We start from the raw sequence: 19,197 nt of genomic DNA, 5'->3' as shown, positions 1-19,197 counted from the left end.
TCCCTCCCCCCCTCCTTTCTCTCTCTCTCTCTCCCTCTCCCTTCCTCTCTCTCAAAAAACAAAATTGCCAGGGAATAATAACCCAAATTTCTTCTTGGTTATATTTTCTGATGCTTCATGCAATACCTAAAACATCGGTTGTAAAATAAGTCATCAGTATGAGAAACTTCTTCCCGTGTTTGATTTTCTTGCCTTGGGCTATTAAGTGTCAGAAAGGATAAGGGGAAATATGAGTTTGCTCTGGCCCACTGGAGAAGTTGATGGAAGAACAGGAATCTTTCCTTCCGTCATGTAGCCCTGGCTCAGACTTACGATTGCTATCATTTATGTCTGGGAAATGCCTTAAATTTGTGTAAGTCCATGGCCTCTTTGCTTTAACCATCTACAGAAATAATAGAGAAGTAGTAAATGTAACAACAATAACATTTTATTGAATTTATTGAGGTGACATTGTTTAATAGAATTATATGGGTTTCAGGTGTGCAATCTCTAATACATCATCTGGAGAACATTATGTTAAGTGAAATAACCCAGTCAGAGAAAAATTAATACCACATGAGTTCATTCATATGTGAAAACTAGTGAACGAAATAAACCAACAAACAAAATAAAAACAGAGTCATAGAGAACAGACTGACAGCTGTCAGAGAAAGGGGTGTTGCGGGGCTGGGTATCAAAGGTGAAGGTATTAAGCAGGGAAAAAAATTCACAGACAACATGGTGATTAGCAGAGAGGAATGGGGGTGGGGGAAGATAGAAGAAGGTAAAGGGGGGATACCTGGTGATGGAAGGGTATTTGACTTGGGGTGGTAAACAGTGACATTATTGAAAGTTTATTTTTTACTATGCTAAGTACTTTTTATATTTTATTTCATATAATCACCATAATGGCCCTAAAGGTTTAATATTTTATCATAATTTGTGATTAGCATTCTTATTTTTATAGCTAAGAAAATTGAACTGTACAGAAATTGAGTAATTGCCTAAGATCACTATATAAATGAGTGACAGTAGAAAACAGGATTGTGTGAGTCTATAGCCTGCACGCTTTACTAAATCCAGTTTTGCCTCCATGGCAAAAAAGCATGAGCTGAAATATATCTTTAGTATGGGATTTGGCTATGCCTTTGTGCAGGTATCACCCCCTCCTAGGTTTCATCTTTTAAATAAGCTTGGTGGCCATTATACCAAGAACACACAATGTAACATTTTACTGGAATGAATAGTACTAGGGACCTGGGAGCCATGAGGGTAAATGAAGCAGTTCATCAGTAGTCAGTGTTCAGAGGAGATGACAAAAAACTGAATTTGGAAAAAAACAAAAAATACCCTGAATTTGTAGAACAATTTTCTTTCTAGAAAGGGATCTGCCATACCTCTCGGTTGGCAAAGCAGGAGATTTCCACAGGTAGAAAGGTAGAGCATTGAACTCCACTGTGTGGCCTGAGTGCCATTGGGCCCGTCCAACCAGTGTCTGTAATCTGTCATTTGTTGATTTTATTAGTGTCTTTCTTTTGCTTTTCTAGGGTTGTAGCTGAAAAAATAAAGGAGGTTCTGTTTGTCCGGCCCCGGAAGTACATTCAGTCCTCCACCTCAGAGACCACAGAACCTGACTATGTCAACATCAGAGAGCAGGCAACATCTGTTTGCCGCTATGACCTAGACGATATGGACATCTTCTGGCTCCAGGAACTCAATAAAGACCTTGCAGAAATGGGTAAGTTGTTTCTTGCTCGACATGTGATTTTTTTTTGCCAGGACCCTTTAATTTGCTTTCCTCTTGTGGCTTCCTTTCTTTTCTGGCCTTTTTGTTTATTCTTCTCTTTGATTTTATCTTAATAAGGCATATCTTGAAATGCATAAATATATTAAAATATAGAGTAAAAACATTTAAATCAGACCTTTTCTTCCTTGTTCATGGTGAACAGCACAGATCAGGGATGGGCATGTAGGTTTCACGAGGCTGTTTCCAAATTCTGAGTATGGGAGTGATCATGGCTGATTGGATTTCTGTTTGAGAAGGATTCTGACACTGGTTCCTCTCTCAGCCCTGAAAAGCACTCAAGTCAGTGAATGGGGCCAAGGGCAAGAGCATCTCTACCATCTCCTCCTGATGAAGCGAAGCTCCAACTTTAGTATTGCACAACATCACTACAACTGACAGGTTGATGTGACCAGGACACCTTAATACAGGGATTGGAATTTTGCTGCTCAGAATAAGAATGCCACACGTAGGTCAAAACGTCCCCAAAGCAGTCTTAAGATACCTCCAGTGAGTGCTTGAGTTGTGCAATTCTCAAAAATAAAATAAAATGAAGCAAAAACTAACAAAAATCTTAGAAATAAGCATAAAGATAATTTTAACGAGAATGTATGTCATACAGTACCATGCCAGCAATGTTGAGAAATCCTAGGCTGAAAGGAAACTCACTTTATACTTACACACTACTCTTTTTTTTGTGACAGAGACAGAGAGAAGGACAGATAGAGACAGACAGACAGGAAGGGAAAGAAATGAGAAGCATAAGTTCTTGGTTGCAGCTCCTTAGTTGTTCATTGATTGCTTTCTCATATGTGCCTTGATGGGGGAGGGGCTACAGCAGAGCGAGGGACCCCTTGCTCAAGCCAGTGACCATGGAATCATGCCTATGACCTCATGCTTCAAGCCAGCGACCCCACATTCAAGCTGGTGAGCCCACACTCAAGCCAGCAACCTCGGGGTTTTGAACCTGGGTCCTCTGCTTCCCATTCTGACGCTCTGTCCACTGCTCCACCTCCTGGTCAGGCACACACAACTCTTTTTGATCTGTCTTTAATCTGAGCAGTGTTTAGGTCTAAGTGGTTCTGTGGAGCTGTGGGTAGTTTTTAATTCTCCATATGAGATGTGATGAAGGATACATTTGATTTCACTTTTGTTTGAATCACATTTGTTCATTATTAGTACAAAGATCAATGGTTTTCCTTTTCTTCCCTCCCTCCTCTTTTTTTTTTTCTTTATTTTGAGGTTGCTATCTGAATGCATGGGAACAAAAATTTAAAATTGTGTTAAACCCAGTTTGGCATAAGTGTACTTATTCTGCCGGTAACCAATACTTACTCCTTGCTTCTTAAAACTTTTTGTCTTGTGTCTTCTCTTGCTCTGCCTTCTGAGAGGAGTGGGGTCAGTTCAGAGTGGGGACCACAAACGGAAGAGAGTAAAAGACTGACAGAGAGGGAAAATCAGAGTGTGGGGGCGTAGTCAAGCGGATTAATGGCTCAACTTGCAGTGTTTCTGAACCATATAACATCCATATACATTGCAGTCATTACAGAGCTGCCTTTGACTAACATCACCTTATAACAAGGTCTCTTTGGTATTTTACCATTAATTCCCTTTGGATGAGTTATTTCAAATAAACGTTTTTATTTAGGAATAGTTTTAGATTGACAGAAAAGTTACACATTTAATACAGTCACTGTATACCCCTCACAGTTTGTTTCCTCTAATGTTAACATCTCACTTTACCATGGTACATTTGTCAAAGCTAAGGAACCAACACAGACGCATTACTATTAACTAAATTCCATGCTTTGTTGGGATTCCATCAGTCTTGCTTTAAAAAAAAAAACAAAAAAAAAAAAAACTAATGACCTTTTTTCTGTTCCAGGATCCCATACAGGATACCACATTGCATTTAGGCTTGGATGAGTTTTAAAAGAAGATTGATTGCCTTATCTTAAGCATTCTTTTAGGGTGAATGATAGATATTGTAGTGAGACTTCTAAGAGCTTAAAATAAGCTTTTAGAAACATTAAATTAAGCATATTTTTTACTCAGATTAAGGACTTTTTAAAATTGAGTGGTTACTACATACCAGGCTATACTAAGCAGTGTATGATCAGTACTTAATCTCAGCCGCACAAGAAATCAGTGAGTTTCGTATTTTTATCCTTATTTTACAGATAAGGAACCTAAGCCCTAAGGAAGATAAATAGCTTGTCAAAGTTTATATAACCAATATTAGGTCAAATTGGAATTTGAATTCAAGTGCTCTTATAACCAGACACTATACTCCTTCACTCCAGGAAAAAAAAAAAAAAAAAAAAAAAAAAAAGCACAATTTGTCTTAGGTGGAAAGATGAAACATACTACCTGGTTAGTTTTCGTTTGTTTTATAAGTAGCTGCAACATTAAAAAGGTAGTTTATATGGAATTTTAAAGTTCCTAGGATATTTTATATTACAAATGAAGTAGAATACTTGGGTAAATTTTTTTTGGATCATTTTGAGATTTCTGAGTATACAAACTGTTAGAATAAATATAAATGTGCTCTCACAAAATCATTAGTTCCCCTAACAAGCAGAAAAATGTTTATTTTTTGTCAGTAGCTACCATGTGAATCTTTTATGTTGGATTTTTAAGAATGGAAGACTAACAATTACAGAAGGAAAAGGAATCAAGAGGCAAAAATAAGTAACTCCAGAATTTGCTGTTAGACCTTCATAAATGCTAATAGGTGTATTTCATATTGGAGTTTACCATTGGAAAAAATTACTGGGTTTTTTTAAAAGTCAGGTTTGAAAAACAAAATATTTCATATGTATAATCACATATACAGTACCTAAAATTTTCTTTTATGACTTCCAATACCTTTTTGTCTGAAAATATCCTTGTATAACCATTAGATATGCTCATTGGGACTAATTTGCTAAGACAGTTATTATTTATATACAAATATATAGTTATGTGATTCTAAGTATTTTATTATGCTGTAAGTTAAAGGGTTCAAAATTACAAAGCTCAATGAAACTCCTCCCTCACTGAAAATAAGAGAAAACAAGAAATTTAGGAGAAGACTGGCTAAGATTTAGACAAAATTAGAAAGATCAGTAATACAGCTTACAAGGAATATGGTGAAATATATTTCTCCTTCACGTCAAACACTAATAAGTGATGATAGGTAAATATTAGAATAGCTCTAATAAATGATTTCTTTGAAATGTTCTCACCATGCACTGGGCTCACAGGTGATTTGGGAATGACAGCTAACTGATGGGTTGATTGATTGTTTGTATTTCTGTGCAGGTTGTGAGCCAGTTGATGAGAATCGTATGGAAAAGACAGTAGAAGTCCTGGAACGTCAATGCCATGAGAATATGAACCATGCTATTAAGACAGAGGAAGGGCTAGGCATAGAGTATGATGAAGATGTGATCTGTGATGTGTGCCAGTCTCCAGACAGTGAAGAAGGGAATGATATGGTGTTCTGTGATAAGTGTAACATCTGTGTCCATCAGGTTAGTGAGAGTGGAGACCGCCACTTCCCCACGGTCAGTTTTGCTGAAGTTCATTGATGGTCTCCAGGACCCATATCTGGGGAGCAGCTTGCATTTAAGGGGAAAATAAAGATTTGGCCTGGCTGTTCTTCACTGATTCCTTTAGAAACAATACTTACTATGATCCCCAAGGTGACTTAATAAATTTACCCCGGGGCTAAACTGAGATCTTTATTATGTTGCCTCATGCCCATGCCATTGAGATTGCCTTGTTTAGATACTTTTACAGTCCCCTGGAGAGTCGTCTTGCTGCCCACCTAGGAGTCTCTCCTCTGCCTTCAAATCACTATTACATCAGGTTATACCCATGATCAGTAAACTTGGTGCACTTACACTTCCTACAGCTGGAAATCCAGACTTCTTATGCTGGCACCCCGAGCTCTCCCCCATTTCCCAAATATACCACTTCCAGGAAGCTAGCTCTATCCCATGTTTAAAGATCATAGAATCTTAGGACTGTAATAGACTGTCCCACTTCTCAATTTTACAGGTAATACCAGTAGAAGGAAGTAACTTTAAGCTGTTACAACTGCTTGTCATTCTTTCTAGCATGCTGCCTTTTTTCCCCCATTGATTTGAGGGGCAGGAGTGAGAAAGAGGAAGAAGCATCCACTCGTTGTTCCACTTAGTTGTGCACTCACTGATTGCCTCTAGTAAGTGCCCTGACCAGGAATTGAACCCTCAACCTTGGCATGCTGGAGTGGCACTCCATCCACTGAGCAACCCAGCCAAGGCCCACACTGCCTTTTTAATTAAGAATGGTGATAATATCAACATTCTTTTCAGCTTTCTCTTTTTACTCCCACCTAAGCCCCTGTGCTACAGCAAAATAAGGTGACTCAAGGGAGCACCTTATTCCTGACACTGTCCGGTCTCCATGTTGCGGTCACGCCCCAATTTAAAATGCCTTCTCCCACTCCTAGCTGCAGAAAAACTATATATCTTCCAAGATCTAGTTAAAATCCTTTCTTGAACTCCCCTGGGCAGAGTGATTTTTCACTCTTCTGAACCTGTTGTATATTTCATTAATCTATCTAACAAATAAATACAGTCTCATCCATGTAGCAGGACGGTGCTGCATACTAAAGACGACAAGGTCAGTGATGAAGAGGCAGACATGGTCTTGGCTCCCAGAGGTCAGAGTTTGGTGTAGGCGCCACAAGGAAACTTCCATTTAGCACAGTATGCCAAGTGTTTTTGTAGATGCAGGTCTGTGCTGCTGTGGGAGCACATGGGAGAGATGGGGGTCAGGGACAACTTCCAGGTGGTGGCATCTAAGTTGAATCCTAATGGCCAAAAGGAGTGCCAGAGAAAACAATAGCACATGTTTAGGCAGAGAAGAGACATGTTCAGACAGGGTAGTGAGTGGGCAAAGCAGGTTGGAGGCAACTCTGAGTAACGGTAGTCATAGGTGAAGCAGTCACAGGTGGAGCAGAAAAGGCATGGAGGGTGAGGGTACAGAGGGTACAGGGACACATGCAAAGGGCCTTCTCTCACAAATTAAGCAACTTTAGTTTTATCCTGTCAACCCTGAAGGATATGATTTGTGGTTTACATCATTCTGGCTACAAAATGAGCAAAATGATTATCTAACAGGCGATAGAAACTAGGGCTTAAGATTTTATTTTAATTACCTGGGCCACCTAACCTAACCTTCTGTGTCAGAAGGTACTCAAAATTATTCTGTGAACAGTTGGGTCTTTTTGTTCATTTTGCTTGTGTCCTTTGAAAGGCTAAATTTCAAAAATTTTTCTTCACTCTACCAGTTACTGTTATTTATATTACACCCTTAGAGAGAAAATCTTTACCATATAAGTAATTCTAAAATTTTAAATGTCTGAACAGCGCAAAATTTTGCTTAAGTTTGGCACCAAAACTGATTTGGGAGCAATGGTAAAAGTTACCCAATATAAGGCTATTTATAGTCCTTATCCCATTTTGTGTAGTCATGTATTTTTAGAAAAAAAGTGTTAATGTATTTGGTTATATGATACTGCCCTTGGTCCCATTGGGGAGTTAGGTAATATACCATGTATATACTATATTACTTTCCTAAGATCTGTACAGTCCTGAATTTCTTAATGTTACTCATCCTAGGGTTATCAGGTAAATGATTGTGGATCTATATATAGTAAGCTTAAAGGTAATAATAATACAAAGGTCATTAGTATGTATTTTATGTATTTGTCCTTCACAGTTGGGACAAAATATTAAGGAATTATTTTCAGGTTCTTTGACTAACAAAATGAAATGCGGCATAATAATTATCTTCAAGGGTATTTTATTTGTTTTGGAAACATATCCAGTAATGATTATAAATGATGCCTTCTCATCATGTAGAAGAAGATGATAGTAACACCTGACCAGACCTTGCAGAATGTAAGCTGGTATGTATTAACGCTGGATGTCGTGCCACATAAAGTTTCATATAAAGAAGATTCTTCCAAAGTCTTCCAAAGTGAGGCTGGCTATTCGCTTATGTTCTAAGAAGCTACTTAGGTTAGAGCTCCCTCTATTGACTGGAAAGGGACTTAAAATGATTTGGAAGATTTGATTTATACCTTAACAGAATCAGGAACATGTTGATATCTGTATTTAGTAAACATAATTTTTCTTCTTTACTGCCACCATAGTATGTCAAATTTTTGTTGCTCTGTTAGAAGAGATGTTTATTTTTTTTCATTAAGAAATATGAAGCCTGACCAGACAGTGGCACAGTGGATAGAGCGTCGGACTAGGATGCCGAGGAACCAGGTTCGAGACCCCGAGGTCGCCAGCTTGAGCGAGGGCTCATCTGGTTTGAGCAAAGCTCACCAGCTTGAACCCAAGGTCGCTGGCTCGAGCAAGGGGTTACTCGGTCTGCTGAAGGCCCATGGTCAAGGCACATATGAGAAAGCAATCAATGAACAACTAAGGAGTCACAGTGCAGCGAAAAACTAATGATTCATGCTTCTCATCTCTCCGTTCCTGTCTGTATGTCCCTGTCTATCCCTCTCTCTGACTCTCTGTCTCTGTAAAAAAGAAAAGAAAAGAAAAATATGAAAACTGAGATCATTCCAAGTCCTTTTTCATGTTCTATTGTCTACCCCTTAGCCCAGGTATTAAACACTCATACTGAGACATAAATTAATTTGCCTGACGGTACTTGCTCATAGTTTTTTATATCTTTCATGCATATAATGTTGGGTACTGATTCTGTGCCATTTGCTCAAGAGAGTCCACAGCCTTCATCATGTGTGGTCTAGAAAATGTTGAGAGTCACTGCTATGAAATAAAATCTTTTATGATCTTATGAACATGAGTAAGTCTACACAAAGCTCAATAAATTATTTTCTACTCAATACAATGGCCAGGAGATAAAGGATATTTCTAGAACCAGCCATTGGTTTTTTCTAGCAATCTGTCTTGGCCTCAGAGAAAGAGAAGCTTTGAAAGTTAAGACCCCTATAAAATGATGCCCTACTGTGTGAGAGCAGCCTGGTTGCTCACATTCAGGCTAAACTAATCTTTTCTACCAAACCACTGACTCGAGCTTTGCATAGAAAACATTCCAGATAAATTAATGATAAAGGACCTACCTCCAGTAACCTTAAAATCTCTGTTTATGAGGAGATGAAACATAACAGCCAAAGTAGAGAAGACTATATGATGTGGACTGCATACCTGGTGAGGGAAAAACCACACTGAGTAGAAGGTGGGGATCAAGAAGTGCAGCAGACACAAAGGGTTACGGTGACCAGATGAGTGATGTTAGGAAGCATCAGGCTTTAGATCAGAGGCCAGAAAACGTTTTTCTTGAAGGATCAGATAATAAATATTGTAGACTTTGAGGGCTACGTACAGTCCCTGTTACATATTTTTTAACATTCCTTTAAAAATAAAACTATTCTCGCCTGACCTGTGGTGGCGCAGTGGATAAAGCGTCGACCTGGAAATGCTGAGGTCGCCGGTTCGAAAACCTGGGCTTGCCTGGTCAAGGCACATATGGGAGTCGATGCTTCCAGCTCCTCCCCACCTTCTCTCTCTGTCTCTCCTCTCTCTCTCTCCCTTTCTCTCTCCTCTCTAAAATGAATTTAAAAAAATTTTTTAAATAAATAAATAAAACTATTCTCAGCTTGTCCTTACAAAATAGGCATCAAGTAGTTTTCTAGCCCCTGGTTTAGATGGTGTTGGGGTTAAGAGCAGAAGGAATTTCTAAAGAGAGTTTGTTGCTATGCAATGGTATGAAATCATTGTTTTAATAAAAAGAATATAGCAGACAAATAGAAGAAGGATTAAAGGTGTGAAAGGTAGGAAGAGAATTTAAAAATAATATAGGCAGGATATGATGAAGACTTAGATGGAGCAATTGTGGGAATGGAGAAGAGGTCAGGGTCCAGGGGTCACTCTGTAGGGAGGCCTAGCAAGCACCAGAGACAGTACATGAAGGAAAAGTGGATAGTATGAGTCCAGGAATTTGGATCTGGAAGTATGGTGGTGATACGGATAGAATTTAGAAAAGGGGCCAATTTGGGAGGGAGAGAGGTGATGTGATGGTAACTGTTGTAACTCGAATCTGAGCAGTAGGTGAACCTCCTGGGTCAAGCACAGATTTTGAAGTTGCCATGGTGAATCAGTTAGTGGTGGAGGGTATGCCAGATCACATGGGAAGCCAGGTGGCCCCCAGGTTTGGTCTCTAATGGTGAGAGTAGAGCAGTAAGTGGGGAAGTATGTGCAAAATTAGAGGTAGTGAAAGGAAAATCTAGAATTTCCAAACTAATCTCCTCCTCCCCCATGCTTAATGTAATATTATATTCAATTTGCTGAGTGTTTCTTATGCACCTAATAAGGCTCTTTATCAGCTCATTTGCTTCTCAGAAGTTTCATTCTATTTATTTTTAATACTTTTTTCTTGATCACAATACTGAATGACATGTAGAAGTTGTTCAATAAGTATATGACTGACTAATTAGAGTAATCATTGAAGAAGCTTCAGAAAATGCAAGCAAAAAAGACAATAAGCAATTCCCAAACTCAGGTAACAGGCTAGCCTTTGCATGTATTTCCTTATAGTTTCGTTCTATTGTCCTTAAAGTCACTTCTCATAGACAGATGTGCTGATCTTAGAACAGATGCTAGAAGTCGCCCTTTTTTTCTGAGTGTTTTAAAATGACTAAATCCTGGATATGAGCTTGTTTGATCCTTTTTTTTTTTTTTTTTTTTTTTTTGAGCTTGTTTGATCTTACTTGCCTCTTTTTTCCTAAAAGCAGAGGGTACTTTGTGACAGTACCAGACAGCAAACATAGACCTGGTAAGAAGATGCTGACCATTTTTCCTTCTCCGCCTCCTCCTCCTCCTATCTCCAGGCCTGCTATGGCATCCTCAAAGTCCCAGAAGGCAGTTGGCTGTGTCGCTCCTGTGTTGTGGGCATTCATCCACAATGTATATTATGTCCAAAGAAAGGTGGAGCCATGAAGAGCACCAAGTCAGGGAGTAAATGGGCTCACGTTAGCTGTGCCCTGTGGATTCCAGAGGTAAGAACTCGTCCAGACCTGTGAGGTCATTGTTCCAGAGTGCCCTGTTTCCTACAGCATTCAGACTGAGTCAGGCTTTGTGGAGATGTTCGTGCCTGCCCATGTCTCTGAGGTGATAGTGCTTCCACTTGTGCTCCCTCATATCCTTCTTGGATGCAGGTGAGCATGGAGGCCATGATGATTAACTTATAGGTAGTACTAGCAGTGGTGTTGGATAAATTTGTATGAGAGGAGAGGCACAGAAGACCAGGAGATGAGCAACATGTTTTTTATAAGGTAAAACTTACCATAAAATACCAAATCTTAAGTTTAAGGATTCATGAATTTTTACACATGTGCATCTGTAACCATAACCCACTTTCCAGGCCCTCTCTGGGTCCCTGTTATCCAAGTGATTTCTGTCACTATATTAGTTTTGTCTGTTTTTGAACCTCGTATAAATAGAATCATATAGTATGCTCTTTTTTCGGTCCAGCTAGCACTCTGTATTGTAGTGTGTATCAACATCTATTCCTTTCTGTCAACTGAGTGGTATTCCATTGTATATCATGGTTTATTTATCCATTCTTCTTTGATGGATATTTGAGTTGTTGGCAGTTTTAAACTATTACAAATAAAGTGAGCAACAACTCTTTTCACCATTGTGATGGGTGCCCTTTAATTTTTGAAGCTCTGTTCGCAACTTGTGCTCAACATTTGTTTAAAACCTTCTTTATTCAAAACTTCATCCCTCATTATTTAATCTGGTTTTTCAGTTTCTGTTATTTCCTTATGGGTTACATACACTAAGTTTTAACTTCTTCTCGCTTCTTGTAGCTGTCCTTTTTTTAAAAATCTGTTTGGACATCCCAGTCACATCCTCTTTCCCATACCATTATCCAAGCCAGCAAATTTGTCAGACAGTTTGATGGTAGGACAGGACAGACTGCAGAATTCAGTTCATGGGGAAGCTGACGATACTATACCAGTGATTCATTCTCCTTTAAAACATACCTGGCTTTATTTTTGTTAATGTCAATTCCACAGAGAGCCATCCAACAATCGAGCTCACAGAGTCAAACTAAAAGTTCTAGATACATACTGTAGTATTATTTTTTTTTACATGGACAGAGAGTCAGAGAGAGGGATAGATAGGGACAGACAGACAGGAACAGAGAGAGATGAGAAGCATCAATCATCAGTTTTTAGTTGTGACACCTTAGTTCATTGATTGCTTTCTCATATGTGCCTTGACCGTGGGCCTTCAGTAGACTGAGTAACCCCTTGCCCGAGCCAGCGACCTTGGGTCCAAGCTGGTGAGCTTTGCTCAAACCAGATGAGCCCGTGCTCAAGCTGGTGAGCTCGGGGTCTTGAACCTGGGTCTTTCCGCATCCCAGTTTGATGCTCTATCCACTGCGCCACCGCCTGGTCAGGCCATACTGTAGTATTCTTAGGATATCAGTGTTTTCAAAAATATTTGAGTAGTGGTTGCTTTTTTTTTTACTAAGAACATCCAGCTTCTAGACATGTGAAATCAATTCAGGTTTCTGGCTGGGAGTCACTATTTTCCAGCAGCAAATACCCCAGCTAATAGAGCAAGATTTCTCAGCATGTAGAAGTCTGGAACATGACTCAGGAAGAGCTCTTTAAAAGTAAAAGAAGGCACCTAACTAGTGGTGACGCAGTGGATAGAGCATCCATCGACCTGGAACGCTGAGGTCCCAGGTTCAAAACTCCAAGGTCGCTGGCTTGAGCAAGAGGTCACTGGTTCGGCTGAAGCCCTCTGGTCAAGGCACGTATTAGAAGCAATCAATGGAAAACTAAAGTGATGCAACTAGGAGTTGATCCTTCTTATCTCCCTTCCTGCCTGTGTGTGCCTCTTCACCACTCTCTCCCCTTTCCCATCTTTCTCCCCCTCTTTACCCTGCCTGCCTTTCTCTCTCTTTCTTTCTCCCCACCTGCCTTTCTCTCTCCCCCACCTGCCTTTCTCTCCCCCCCCCACCCACCTGTGTGTCTCTCTTTCTCTCTCACTGTCACACACACACAGTAAAAGAAGCTTTCTTGCTTATTGGCATTTTCTTATAGTTCCTAGAACCTAGTAGTTTCCAGTACCTTTTGTGCTGTTCAAGACCTCTTTGATCTTCCTACTTTTGGTTTCTTGAGTGGGAAAAGTTGTACTAGTTTAACCATTCTTATTCAACAGTCTTTCACTTGTTAAAGTTGTGTCTCTCTTAGAAACTCATGTACATATTTGAACCTTTGAAAAGGAAGAAGAAAGAGAAAATACATTTTACCAGAAGTTGCTTGACCCCTTATTTTCATATGGAAAATTTTTTTTGCATCTTTTTAAAAACATCCTTTTCCTTTTAGCACTCTCACAGAGACCAACTTCACTTTGAAGCTACTTTGGCTGAGACAGTAAACTAAGCTAATGATAGATACGTGATTTAAAGACTTCAGTTTACAAATGTTATTATCCTTATCCTTTCTACTTACGTGCTGCAGTCTCTTTATTATGCAAATTGACGCTACTTTGCAACAATATCATTTTGCTTCTTTAAAAAATGATGATTAGATTTTAAAAAGAACAAGGCATGTGGCACCACCGCTAAACATGATAGATGTTAGATTTTGTGAATTTTAATTTCTTTACTTAGTAGTTTTCTTTAGTTCATAAGTAAAGTATAGATATATTTGATTCATTAAGGTAACCATGCCTGGTCTTCACTGCTGCCCTTTCATTCTGTATATGAATTATTTTCATTACTGGCAATGATTAAAAATCTGAGCAGTGGCTACAGACAAGTTTTATTTATTCTGAGTTCCACAGTAACCTTAAGAGACTTGCTTCACCTCGTGAGCTTCATGTAACATCATTTATGGTTTGTGAAAGGGACTTCAGGAATGCCTTGGTGCCTCTGCCTTATGGTGGTATTTTATTTGTAGGTTAGTATTAGTTGTCCTGAGAGGATGGAGCCAATCACAAAGATTTCCCACATCCCAGCCAGTCGGTGGGCCTTAGTCTGCTGCCTCTGCAAGATGAAGAAGGGTGCTTGCATTCAGGTAAGTCCCCATGAGAAGTGGTGGAATAGGCTAACACCAAGGTGGTCGGATTTGCCCTACCAGTGAGAGTATCCTGTTAACTGAAAGTTTATTCGGGAGGTCTCCCGCTCACTCCCAGGGCTCTGCCATTCATTGTACAGACAACTTCTGGAATTTTTTTTTTTGGGGAGGATGTTACCTCGGAACCCTTCACCTTATTATTTTCAGTATCCATAGTGGTAGTTAATTTCTATCCTTGGCTGTGGTTTGATTACTTAGGTTAGTTCTGAAGCTACATGACACCATCCAGGGTGGAAACAAGCCATTGATCTAAAACAGCCAGGTCCGTGTTGTTGTATATATAGCTCACCCATTGACTATGGACAGACTCGGCTTTCCTGTTGCTCGACTAAGTGCAACTCATTTTGGTAGGGAAAGATGCCTCTGAATGGATAAGTTCTGGTGGCTAGGTTTGAAAGACATTCTCATAGGCACACTTGTTGCATTTGGTATTAGATCGGAGACATCTGGGGCACAGAAATTCAGCTGCTTGAAGTAGAAGTAGTTGGTGGTGCACCCGATAGCAGCATTTGGTGGTAGTGGTGGTAGATGACCTGAGAGAGGCCGGTTATCTCAGCAAAGGCAGAAGGATTGACCCTTCCGCTCTACAGACCTCCTACATAGAAGCTACAAGCTGGTTGGAGTTAGATTTGCCTGCTGACCTTTACAGAAAAAGAGCTTGTATGATATCATAGCTTAGGAACTTAGCTCTGAGTGTTTCATGAGGTTTCCTTGCTGGGTGGCTCATCTTGTATATTTCTTGCTCCAGACCTGGAATTAGCCACTCCTCCAAGTAATGCTGGTTCTTTTACTGGGAATGGTATTTAACAAACACAATCTGGACCCCAAAGGCCCTTTTAATTTTAAAATTCATTTTTACATCTTACAGAAGTAGATATTTTGTCTTGCTTTTCTTTTTTTTACTTTTTCCTAGTGATTTTTTTTAACTAAAGTACCTTCGCAATTATAAAGAAACAAATTTTAAAGGAAAACTATTCCCACAGGGTCTACTACCTTAACACATTGCTTGTTTATGTTTTCCTAAGTTCTCTCCTGGTTGTTCCCCATAAGTGAGCCCCTGAGGACCAAGGTTGTGCATCCTTCTTCTGTGAATTTCCCCTAGCACAGGGGTCGGGAACCTTTTTGGCTGACAGAGCCATGAACGCCACATATTTTAAAATGTAATTCGCAAGAGCCATACAATATGTTTAACACTAAATACAAGTAAATGTGTGCATTTTATGTAACACCAACACTTTTAAAGTACAATAAGTCTCTGAATTCTTTTTAATAATATTGTTATGCTGTTGCTAACCAATGATGAATAAAGTACTTCTTACCATTAATGCGACTTCTGTTGCTGCATGGTTTTGCTGATGGCTTTGTAGTCTGGTTGATACGTGGTGAGGTTAAGCTTCATGCAGGCGTTGAGACTTCCATCCATTAAATGTGATCGTAAGTTGGTCTTAACGTTCTTTAGATGTGAGAAAGACTGCTCACATGCATACGTAGAGCCAAACATTGTCTGTACAGCAATACTCACACGCTGCAGTGTGTGTTATGTGACGGGAAGTGCATTCCAAGTTTTGACAATCAGCTGGTCCGCGGTTTGAAGTTTTTTCATTTCTCCCCACTTGTGTTTGCTCGCCAACTCTGCTTGCTATCGTGCAAGATTTTCCAAATCTTCATTCAGAGACTTGAACTTATTCACCCACATGTCTGAGGCCCTCAGGTCAGCAGCTTGTAGCTCAAAATCTCTGACGGAGACACCGGGATGTAACTCAAGTTGGCGCAGTCCACTGCACACTCGTATGGATGGGTGATGAACTTAAAAAGACAAGTGTGCTCACGAAATTCTCCAGAGCACACTTTGAATGACTGCAGGAGACTAGGTGTGAAGCCGCTAGCTGCTGGAGATCAAGATGTTGAGCAGGGTCACTTGCTGCGCATGCATCTTTAAATTCTCCCAGTTTTTCAAAGTGTAGTAAATGACCTGTTTCAATGTCGGCAACGAAGAGTTCCAGCTTGTTTTCAAATGCAAACACTGCTTGTTGAAGGGATAAGACTGTATTTCCAACGCCTTGCATTTTCACATTGAGCTGGTTCAGATGTTCAGTCATGGCCACAAGATGGTAGAACTTCAGGAGCCACTCAGTGTTAGCTAACTCAGGATGTTCGACGTTTTTCATTTTAAGAAAAGTCCGGGCCCTGGCCGGTTGGCTCAGTGGTAGAGCGTCGGCCTGGCGTGCAGAAGTCCCGGGTTTGATTCCCGGCCAGGGCACACAGGAGAGGCGCCCAGCTGCTTCTCCAGCCCTCCCCCTCTCCTTCCTCTCTGTCTCTCTCTTCCCCTCCCGCAGCCGAGGCTCCATTGGAGCAAAAGATGGCCCAAGTGCTGGGGATGGCTCCTTGGCCTCTGCCCCAGGCGCTAGAGTGGCTATGGTCGCGACAAAGCGACGCCCCGGAGGGGCAGAGCATCGCCCTCTGGTGGGCGTGCCAGGTGGATCCCGGTCGGCGCATGCGGGAGTCTGTCTGACTGCCTCCCTGTTTCCAGCTTCAGAAAAAATACCAAAAAGAAAAAGAAAAAAGAAAAGTCCGGCCTGACCAGGCAGTGGCACAATGGATAGAGCGTTGGACTGGAATGTGGAAGGACCCAGGTTCGAGACCCCAAGGTCACCAGCTTGAGTGCGGCTCATCTGGCTTGAGCAAAAGCTCATCAGCTTGGACCCAGGGTCGCTGGCTCCAGCAAGGGATTACTCAGTCTGCTGAAGGCCCGCGGTCAAGGCACATATGAGAAAGCAATCAATGAACAACTAAGAAGTCGCAATGCGCAACGAAAAACTAATGATTGATGCTTCTCATCTGTCTCCGTTCCTGTCTGTCTGTCCCTGTCTATCCCTCTGACTCTCTCTCTGTCTCTGTAAAAAATAAATAAATAAAAATAAAAAAATAAAAACTGTTTAAAAGAAAAGAAAAGTCCGGATTTCACTTAGACAAGCCGCGAAATGGCTGAGCACCTTCCCTCTTGACAACCAACGCACATAGCTGTGCAGAAGCAGACCAGGATAATTATTCCCAACTTCATCCAGCAGTGTTTTAAACTGACAATCATTTAAAGCTTGGGCAACAATAAAATTGGCCACCCAAATGACCAGCAACATCACCTCACCGAGCTGCTCGCCACACATCTGAGCACAAAGCGCCTCCTGATGTAGGATGCAGTGAAAACTTAGGATGGGTCTCTTTTCATATTCACGAAGAAGCGCTATGAATCCTCTGTTTTTCCCCACCATGCACGGAGCACCATCAGTACACACCGATATAAGTTTATCCATCAGTAGATTTTTTTTCTTTAGCAAACTCAGTGAAAGACTTGAAGAAATCCTCCCCTCTTGTCTCTTTCATAGGCAAAACAGCAAGACTATCCTCATATAGTGTGTCACCGACAGCATACCTTGCAATCACGCTGAACTAGGATAAATGGCTTACATCTCTTGACTCATCCAAAGCGAGAGAAAAGAATGGTGCTGCATTTATGTCCTTCACTTGTGTTGCCTCATTTTGATTTGCCATCATGATGATAAAATTGTGAACAGTTCTTGCCAACAGAGGCATGTCTTTTATTCCTTTGATTATCTTGTCTTTATCCGAAAAGTCGTCAAAAAGTTCATTGGCAACATGAAGCATGAATGTTTTGGCATACTCCCCATCTGTGAATGGCTTTCCATTTCTCACAATTGCTAAAGCACCAGCAAAGCTAGCTGAATTCCAGTCACCTGTTGGGTCCAAACACGGAGTTGCTTCTGACTAGCTTGCACTCTGCACAGTAGCTCTTGACTTGCTTTCTTCCTGCTGTTCCCCGCTGGATATTTCAATGCAAATATAGTTTGGCATGTGTCGAAGTGCCGCTTTACATTTCATTGATGCAATTTTATTATTGCATATTAGATACACTGCAGAACCTGCTCTCGACACAAAGGCGAATTCCTCTGTTCATTCCTGCTGAAAAGTACGATACTCCTCATTTTTTTTTCTTTTAGCCATCTTCTTCATCAAAAGGGTTTCTGAAATTAGCTAGCTGACTACTTGATTAAAAGGAGGGAAGTTTACTTCCTGACTTCACAGTGACCGGAGTACATTACACATTATCCAATAAAAATTTAGTGTTGTCCCGGAGGACGGCTGTGATTGGCTCCAGCCACCCGCAACCATGAACATGAGCGGTAGAAAATGAATGGATTGTAATACATGAGAATGTTTTATATTTTTAACGTTATTTTTTTTATTAAAGATTTGTCTGCGAGCCAGATGCAGCCATCAAAAGAGCCACATCTGGCTCGTGAGCCATAGGTTCCTGACCCCTGGTCTAGCAAGAAGGAGAGTGCCTACCCATTCTCAGTGCTCATTTAGTGTTTATTGAGTAAATATATTATATCAGATTCATCTGTAACATGCATTCTCCCTCCTAAAAAATAAAACATCTCCATGTTTTCATAATTATTATTTATTTTGTAATAGCATATTGAATTTATATCCATTGATTAACCTATTTTTCCTATTGCAATACCTGCATTTTCCCTTATTTCTGCTGTTTTAAAGTATTATTTTTTTACAACCATTTGCAACTGGCAGCATGACTGGTAAGAGAAAGCACTGCCCTTGACCTTAGCAGATCTGAGGTGTATTACAGACCCAGATTACGATATTCTACCCTCTTTGCAGTTATTTATCTATGAGTTTTATATTTCCTAGTAGTCTGTAAGCTCAGACTGTTTCATCCTTAGATTCCCCACACCCGTGACATGGCAAACAGACAATAAATATTAGACTGATGGATGTATAACATAAATACATGAATGGATGAAACGTTCTGGAGTAGGTTTTTCATTTTCAGGGCATGTATAATAAGTACTTTATTACTTAGAGTTTAGATTCTGCATATTTTAAAGATCTTTCCAAATTAAGACTTAAATTTTTTATTATAAGAAATTAAATTTATTCAACTAATATTTGAGAGTCTAATTATATGCCAGGCACTGTTCTAGGCACTTTGGACTTTTCAGTGAACCAACAAAGAACCTTGTACAGTGGAACTTACTTTTTTTTCTGAAGATAGGTTCGTTTATTATTATTATTTTTCATTCATTTACCAAATACTAAAGTGCTTATTCTGTGTCAGACAGAGGCTCAGATGTTCCAGGTGCAGAATGTATGAATAAAAGACAGTTCCTGGCCCTGGCTGGTTGGCTCAGCGGTAGAGCGTCAGCCTGGCATGCGGGGGACCCAGGTT

The 19,197-nt window shown here is 40.2% G+C and overlaps 1 protein-coding gene across 2 annotated transcripts in view; it reads left to right on the top strand.

Annotated features, from left to right (window-relative positions):
- The window catches only part of JADE3 (jade family PHD finger 3), a 183,833-nt gene that overhangs the window by 148,420 nt on the left and 16,216 nt on the right, over positions 1-19,197 (top strand). For both annotated transcript variants that reach the window (XM_066357000.1, XM_066356999.1), the window contains exons 5-8: positions 1,527-1,717; positions 5,066-5,277; positions 10,662-10,829; positions 13,755-13,871. In XM_066357000.1, the coding sequence (XP_066213097.1) occupies positions 1,527-1,717; positions 5,066-5,277; positions 10,662-10,829; positions 13,755-13,871 (688 nt within the window). The remainder of the gene's footprint in view (positions 1-1,526; positions 1,718-5,065; positions 5,278-10,661; positions 10,830-13,754; positions 13,872-19,197) is intronic.

This window comes from Saccopteryx leptura, chromosome X, assembly GCF_036850995.1.
Source record: "Saccopteryx leptura isolate mSacLep1 chromosome X, mSacLep1_pri_phased_curated, whole genome shotgun sequence".
In the NCBI taxonomy this organism is placed as follows: Eukaryota; Metazoa; Chordata; class Mammalia; order Chiroptera; family Emballonuridae; genus Saccopteryx; species Saccopteryx leptura.
Note: the sequence above shows the minus strand (reverse complement) of the source record. Positions and strands in the feature narration are given on the sequence as shown.